Raw genomic sequence first — 8,722 nt, 5'->3', positions numbered from 1 at the left:
CCTATGACCCCAGCTGACTTCCTGCCCTTTGGGCAGGGGGCTGGACTCGATGATCTCCCGAGGTCCCTTCCAGCCCTAATGTCTATGAAATCTAAGAGCACTTACAGGACAAGAACTTGTTGCAGTGCAAACTAGAGAGGTAGGATACCAAACTTACAATAGTGGGAGATGGTAAGGAAAGAGTCCTTGGTGTTGCCACCTGTTCCACACTTTGCCTGCTTCTGTTAGATGAACATATGGACAACTTTTCACAAGGCCTCCTTAACTGGAGCCTGCATTGTCTGAAAATTACCCTGTTTCCACATGCAAAATCCTGAAGTTGCAATTACACTATAGATAGCTTATGGGAAGATGGGCATATAGATGCCCAGTTATTTGATATGTTGTTGTGGGGTTTTGCTTGCTTAAAATCCACATGCCACATGCTCTACATAAGATGCAGTCACTGTTAGGTAATCAAACATGGTGAACTTAGTGTTTTATCTTTCCACACATATATAAAATTCTACCCAGGCAGATATCACTGTACACAAGTCAATGAAGATGCCTGTCCAAGACCATAGCTATAGTCAAAGCAAGCAGGTTGTTAGGATGCACAAAGAGTGGTGTAACACGGCCCTGACTGAGACCCTGTTACTAGAGGGATGTGGACAGCTGAAGATAATTACAACTCGGGGGAAGCAGGTGGGCCCTGCCCACGGAGAACCAATGAGGCCAGACGCGAAGGATAAGAGGGAGAGAAGGCAAAGGAGAAATTGCCTTTGGGCACCACAGAGAAAGAGAGAGAGAGGGGAACTGCAAGAGAGACTCACCAGAGAGGAGGATCTGGGAAGAGGGATCCCAGAACACAGACCTCGCCTTGACTTTGAGTGGCTGCCAGAGAAAGACGCAGGCAGTGGTTGTATCAAGCCACTAACAGGATAATTAACCGCAGGAAGCTCCCGGCGGGAGCAGAACAAAGGAAAACTTCTTTTTTTCTTTTCGGTTTCTTCAGTTGATTGAGATAAGTGGGCTAGGATTCAGACAAGACTGGACCCTGAGGAGGCAGTGATCTGGCACCCTGCACCCAAAGAGAAGGGGGTCAGGGCGGCTGGCCCCAATCCAGGAAAGATGTGGCAAGAGAATGCTAAAGGTGTCTCTAATGACATAATTAGCGGCGGATACCGGGACTTTGCACAGTACTTACCTGTTTGTATTAGTAGACCAGGACCAGCCAGGAGACCTGGGGGGGGATCCCTGAGATCGGTCTATCAGACTGCTTTCTCCTCCAAAGGGGGGTCCTGTAAATAATAGAAAGAAAAGAGCTGAATAAAAGCACCTGCATTATACCCGATCCAGCATGGTACTTTCCGTGGGTACTTCCCCAAATAACACCCCCTTCCTCCCTATTTCTATTAAGATCCAAGTCGTGGCAGGCGAGAATCAAGAGGCTCGGGGGGTGGGGGGGGTACTCTGCGCGGACCCGCTGACAAATGGGATGAAGAAAAATACAGAAAATATTAAGCTGTCATGGTGTGGTATGGCTTTATCTGGAACAGTGTGCACAGTACTGGGTTCAACTCCTCTCCAGAAGGGTATTATAAAATTAGCAGAGGCTCTGAAAATGGCGAAGGAGTGACTGAGAGCATGGAAAATGTACATAAAGAAAGATGGAAGAGATAGGTGTTGTGTACCTTACTGACACTGAGTAAGAGGGAACATGATAAAAATATGTAAAATACGGATGGTGTGGAGAAGGCAGGCTAAGGACTGCTGGGCCATATTATCAGAGTGAAAAGTGGAAAATTCAAAACTGAGAAAAGGACATCCTTTTTGCACCCAGCTTGCAGTTAGACTGTGGAACTTACTGCCACAGGAAGTCACAGAGCTAAAGAATTTAGCCAAGAATCAAGGAAGAAATATGTGGCTATCTGTTAACAAGCATAACCCCTCTCAGGAGGGGGTGCAGGTATGTTGCAGTGGTGACTTAGTTTCTGCAACAGTACCACACTTTAACAGGAGGGTTCAAACAAGTATGATTTATTTACACCCATAGGCAGCAGAATGGTAAACTGTAACCCATAATGGAAACCAAATACAAAATCACCCCTTTTAACAGTGCAACTTTTAAACCCCAACTCCAAACAGTTCCACAAGGACCCTCAGGGCAAGAATCTTCACCTTGTGCACAGCCCAAGCCATCCCAGCTCTTTCACCGCTCCACAGGCACGCTCACCACACTAACTTGCACAGCTTTTTAAGAACAACTCTGGTCAAGTTCAGTAGCAGCTGTCAATTTTTCTCTCCATTTTAGGTCTCCTCTGTGGGGAAGTCAATCTTCTCCCGGCTGTACTTGGACCAGGCTCCTCCATAATCTCCCTAGGGATCTCTATCTTTCAGTGGTTCTTGGAGCATATCAGGGAGCAAGGTCTATCCTTTACTCAATGCACACTGGCTCCAGGCCAGCGTATTTGTGCTCTGGGGTGACCTTTTCCCATGCTGTAGAAACTCTATGGTTACTTCCATATACCCTCTATCTGGATGAGTGACTTCCTATCCCCTGCAAGGTTATGTTCCCCACTGGGAGTAGCTTCTGTTGCTGTAAATGCTTCTTACAGGAGGAGGAATAAATCAAGGTTACCTGTGAGCCATTATGCAGCAAGGCTTTGCCTGATACCCCATTGATCACTATTGGCACTAGGGTGGTGGGTCCTGGTAAACCAAGTGGGAAGCTAGTTTGAAGCAAGGTTTCCAGTATGGTGCTAGCAGAGCAGTTTATAATGTGGGTCTCAGTTGGCTCCATTAATGCAGCCTATTTTCATTTCCCGGCCTTGACTTCCCAGTAGCAGTGAGTCGCTGATGTACCAGCTACGCACTGGGGATATTTCTACAGACTCAAGAGTTGGCCATCCTTTCTCCAGTTGTCATAAATGACCAGTCTATTGTACCCCAGCCTGGATGATTTCCACTTGGAGTCCCAAAGTGGTGCAGCTCTTTCTTCCCTTTTTAGTCGATGGGGTGGACCCAATTTCAGCAACAGAGCTGCTACTTCATCTTGCAAGTGCCAGATAATGACTTGAGTGGGGTCAAGTGGTGGGCTCTCTGTCTTTATTACAGTAGCCTGACTAGTCTCTCTGTGTCCCCTCAGCCCAAGTTCATCCTGGCATGTATGACCATGCATGCCTGGCACATTCCTTTTCACAGACCTTGGAGCAACTAAGGGTACAATGGAGGAGCTTTCAATCTTTCCCTCAACCACAAGTGCAAAGGGACCAAATTACTTGGGTGTTTTGCCTTGGTCACTTGTTGGAGACATGCCAGTTTCACCTGCTCAGGTGACACCAGAATAGTCAGTTGAAGTAGTCAAAGATAACCTCCAGTTGGGAAGGGATATACTACTTCACACTTCTAAATTCAAAGTTTAGGAATAAGCCTGAGACCTTCCCTGGGTTCAGAGTACCTTATACCTCCTTTCACAGGGTTTCTTGTATTCTGCACTGAAGGACTTGGTGTTAGCCACTTCTGGATCCCAGGCTAGACAGACCATGGGTCTGTTCCAGCCTGGCAATGTCGATACTCTTACATGAAATTCTTAGAGCTTAACTAAATTAAACGTTTAAGCAGTGATAGACACCCAAATGAAATGTGTATGAGGGGCTAACACCACAAACTGACATAAACATCATGCCCAAATACATCCATCTCAGTATGAAAACATAGGATCAGGAAGGCTGCTGATTGTGATTCAGTGCAAAGTTTAGCCTCTGCTCCTTGTACCTCTGAAGGAAAGACATAGAAAATATCAAGAAGGCATAACTGATGAGCAGATAGAGATGCAGGCTCCTAAGACAGACCACATCTTCCATCCTGCTCCATCCTGTGAGTTGATCCTCACATTGCTCATTAACCCCCTGACTCTCTGCCCTACCTTATGCTTACCCCTGTGCAGATCTGTTCTCAGCTACATGTAAGGCTCCAGGCAGGAACGCCTCAACTCAGCTTTCCTAATGCTGGAATTATTATGGTAGGAATTAATATGGTAGCAATTATTATGCCTGTGTTGTGCAGAAGGTTGGATCATGGTAATGTTTTTTTCTGGCCCTAAATTGGTTAATCTAACAGGTCTAACCACTTTTACTTTGAAATGCCACAGGGAAAATGGAAAAGAAAAACTGCATTAATCTTATCCATGGAGCTGTGATTAGCTGTGACTGCACTTCCACAACTATTCTGAATATAACATGAGACAATGCAGCAAGACAAGCTGTATCTAGTAACTTCTCTCTCTTGTATTTCAGATAGATGATGCTGAAAGTGACTTGGATGAAATGAAGCATGAAGCTGATATTGGTGGCTCAGTGAACAAACTTGGAGCAAACCAAGCCCTATCTTCAGACTATGCAGACTCTGGTTATGAGAGAGGGCAGCTAAACCCCAGTTCCCTCAATGAAGATGATTTCCAGATAGCTACCTACACACTAACGAATGCTGTCCCCATGACCCCAGCTGCAAGCAAAAACTGGCATAGGGATGTCAAGACTATAATAGAGCAAGCTTTGGCCCCACACTGTGAAAATAAAGATAGCCTGTATCTTATTGCAGGCTCTGTTCCTTCCAAAGTCAGAGTTAAAGACAAGATGTCGGTCCCACAACTTCTCTGGCTGGCAGCATGCTGCAGTGCTCCAGAGATGTGGTCTGTGGGGTTAGTGAGACAAATGAGCGATGAAAGTCACATGGAAGAGCTAGCTATAGGAGAACTGGAGAAGCAGTTTCCAACAGAAGTTAATTTGTTTATGAGCAACTGTGGGGAAGGAAAGCAAAGCCAGGGGAAAATGGAGGCTGTATTGCAAACTATAAACCAGCTCCAGTCCACAGAGCCAATATTGCCAACTGTGACTACTTTTGGCTACTCAGCCAGCACACCTGGTCCAGACCAGACAGCTGAAGAGGAGCGGGGAGAAGGAAGCCTGCTAAAAAGAGTTGCTGGCCTCATTGCTCTCCCTTTCACCAAGCTTTTGCGAATTGTTTTCTCCATCGTTAGGGAGGTGGTGAGATACACTTTTTATTTTCTGTGGTATGTTGTCAAGCAGTTCAGCAACATCATAGTGGGAGGATTCTCCAGCCTATGGAATGGAGCAATGGCCTACGTGAAAGAAATCAGTCTGGTGCTGCTGAATATTCCCAGAGATATGGGTCAGGTTGCAGCCAACATCATCAAGGGCTTTGCTCAGATAGTCTATCACATAGTGAGCCTCACCTGCAGAATTCTGAGCATCCCTGTTAGGCTTTTCCTCCATATTGCTTCTTTTCCCTATTATACACTCGGTGCCATTCCTGTTGTCATCAAAGACATTGCTGTTGGAATTGGCAGCACTTTCTCATTGATCATTGATGCGACAGCTGCCCTCTTGAGTGGTTCTACTTCTCTGGCTACTCACATAGTCAAAAGGATTATCCCTAAGGTCTCTTCTGATGACTGATAGGGAGAGAAACCAGAACTGTGAAGATGCACGATGAAAGAAGAGTTGGGCAATGCTTTACCATATGTGGCCAAATGCTGTCAAATCTTTTTGGGTATTTATTGTAGTGATATTAATAATAATGAACCAAGTGGGTGTAATGGGGGTGGGGCTGGCCATGTAACTCCAAAAGGGGATGCCATGGCACATTAAGTACCGCTTATTGTAAAGTGTTCAGGTTTTTGACTGGGGTGACATATCCAGTGACTGCCGTGAGACACACTCTGAATGTGGTACCAAGATATTTCATCACTACTAAGATAAGAAAATGCTGATGGTTGTTTACTGGCAGTGATGCCAGGACTCAGCAGAACCATGGGCCTGGTGGTAAGGGGAGATAAGGGAAACATTACATTTGCAAAGGCCTTTCTAAAACCAGGAGGAGGGAAGGAGGCTATGTTGTTAATAACCTTACATGTAGGTTATTGACTCAAGAAGAAAAACCATGGGACTGAATTCTGCCTTTAGTTGCATCATTGGTTTCATTGGGATAATAAGGCAGAATTTGCTCCAGCAAGTTTAGCTTGTTGCTCTCAATCTGTACCTTTTTATGAACACTGAGATGGTATGTATGTCTAAGTATGCCTATACAGAGCAATGCAGAGATACCGCAGCTAGCTCAGCATGAGCTTACTCAGGTAGTGGCAGCAGTTATGGCCGTGTTAGCATGGCTCTCTGCCCGGGCTAATAGAGTTTACGTCTTGGCTGGGCTAAATAGTCTGGGCAGAGCTCTGCACTAGTGTCACTATACTGCTTCTGGTACCCCAGCTAGCATGTTCTGCGTCAGCTCAGGTATCTCTACACAACACTGTAATGCTGTGTAGACAAACCCTCAATAAAAGAAAATCAGAGTTGCCAGTTCCCCTGCTTGGTGAAAGGATAATTACCACTCCCTCCTAACTGCACTTTTTGCTTACCACTGCAACCAAACAAGACTTTATTCAGTAGAGGTATGATCCAAAGCCTTGTGAAGTGAATCAGAGTCTTTGGATCACACCCTCTAGCACAGTCAAAGCCTGTAATTGCCTCTAATTAGAGTTGAAAGTCTTCAAAATACTTTGAAGTACACAGTGCTGGCTCCTCTGAAAAATCCTGGAAGATGGGACAGATTTAGGAAATGGGAAAGATTTTGCTACCCTAATTAATACTGAACAATACCTCACTTTGCTGGGATCCCCATTGTTTACAGTGAGGCTGCCTGCAGAATAAGGTATGAACAGCCTTAGCAAGGGTGGGAGAATCTGGCTCTAAGAAAGTTGGATGCCACCTACCAAGACGGTGTATCTCTCTTGTGTTACATTCATGTGGAAGTACCCCTTATCTGAGGAGCCCAGCCCACATGTGGGCTCTTGAGGTTGGTAGGGAAAGTTACTTCAGTCAAGCTGGAAACGCTGCACAACATCGCTCCAGCAGATTTTGGGAGTTGGCAGCTTACACCAAGTTAGCAAGGCTGATGCAGACAGTGCTGCCAAACCCACAGGTACAAAAGGCCCAGGGCTGAGGAGGCCCCTGCAGGGACAGGAGCTGCAAGGCAGTCCACCTGATACAATCATGCTTGTATGATTGTAATTGCCACAATGGTATATGATGTGGAGCATTAATTGCTCGATGCCAAGAGAACTCTGCAGTCAAGCCCTGAGGATCTGGATGTCTCATTATCACGGCTCTGGCCTCCCCTCCTTCTGTCTACAGGAAATACCTGTTTGCTTTGCTTCTATCCTACTCCCCCATGTTTAGCCATTTCCTTTGCTTCTATCCTACTCCTCCCAGAGACACAGTCCCTGCTCTCCCTGACCTCACTAGAAATGCCCTGGCATGGCACAGAAGTTCATCATAGGAGGGCCACTTACTGAATCAGGGAAATGGCAAAGGCTTTAAGGGGGTGTCACAAATCAATTCAACCCAGACCTCTATTGAAGACTGCCAGGCTCTAAAATACACAGGGAAAATAAAAGAAAGACAAACAAAAATATGGAGATGAGGCACTGCCTGCCCACTAAACTGGAGGTCCTCTCAGCTCAGACTTCTCCTCCCCTTGGCCAGGTGCTAGGGGGAAGGAGCTCTGATTTCCCTTGTGAGGCACCCGTGGTGCCTGCATCGGCCTTTTCTTCTGCTGATTCTTTCTCCAAGCTTACCAGTGCCTTGGGCAGTTGCATGAGGGCCTGGCACTGACCCAGGCCTTAGGTTCTAGCAATCGGATAAACAAACTGACTGGTTCAAATCCAGCCCAGCTTACTAGGGCCTGAAAGTTGTCAGCCGTTTGGTCTCTGTGGAACACATCACTATCTCTCAGGTCGGCTCCCAGGGAACATGCGTTCTCATTAGATAACTGTGTAGGCACGCTCAGCAGCAGAGAGAGGCCATGGGATGAACTGGGCTTGGAGAACAATGCATCCTCGTTCCTCTAGAGGCGGTCTGTCCCAGACAGGATACTACCATCTTGGTAGAGCAATAAGGCAGTTCACCTGGTTCAGTGGTGACCAACCTTTTTGGCAAGCATGCCACAACTTAAGCCCAAAGCATGAGACAGTGTCACTCTAATAATAAAACAAATGGAATTAATTAAGTGATTAAAATGAAATACCACATACATATATAGCGGTGTTTCACTTTAATTATGGAAAAATGTGGATTTGGGGTATGTTTTTTTTAAACTGAAAATTGGGGATTTTTTTTAATCAGAGAAAACCAGGATCCCTGATAATCAGCCACTACCATTGCCCAGGGCTGCTGAATCTTGTTGCCACCAGGATGTGACACAGCTAAATTCGGCCACGTCTCCCACTGCAGCTCTCATGGGGCCAAAGCCTTAAGCTAGCACTGATCCAACTCCCAGGCTAATCCCTACCCCTGTCTGAGTGCTGCCCTGGTTCCCATTGCTAGCTTCCTCTTTAACTTGGCACCCAGGGCTTGCCTGCCAAACATACCAGCATGCTGCAGGCTTACCGCCATTAACAAAGCTGATGAAGAAATGGAGGACTCTTCATTTGTCCGTCTAGTGAGCAGCACTGAATTTTTCCCTAGCATCAGAAAAATTGATGCAGTTTATACATTCATCAAAAGAAAATGGTTATTATCAAATTATTTCAATGATCCTTTTAATATTATTCCTCTACATGAAAACTGTCAGTTTATATGGATGAAATGTGGGAGGTGTTAAGGACATTAGTCTCAACAGATGTACATCTCCCCATCTCCCATTACTGATTCTGCAAGCATAACAC

The 8,722-nt window shown here is 45.8% G+C and overlaps 1 protein-coding gene across 1 annotated transcript in view; it reads left to right on the top strand.

Moving 5' to 3' along the window:
- Positions 1-7,950, top strand: part of ENDOD1 (endonuclease domain containing 1) — a 13,437-nt gene extending 5,487 nt beyond the window's left edge. The window contains exon 2 of the mRNA XM_019530309.1: positions 4,278-7,950. Coding sequence (XP_019385854.1) covers positions 4,278-5,459 — 1,182 coding nt within the window. The 3' untranslated portion in view covers positions 5,460-7,950. The remainder of the gene's footprint in view (positions 1-4,277) is intronic.
- The last annotated feature ends 772 nt before the right edge of the window (positions 7,951-8,722 follow it).

Source organism: Crocodylus porosus, unplaced genomic scaffold, assembly GCF_001723895.1.
Source record: "Crocodylus porosus isolate Cpor-Errol unplaced genomic scaffold, CroPor_comp1, whole genome shotgun sequence".
NCBI lineage: Eukaryota > Metazoa > Chordata > Crocodylia > Crocodylidae > Crocodylus > Crocodylus porosus.
This window is presented reverse-complemented; position numbering and strand designations above follow the sequence as displayed.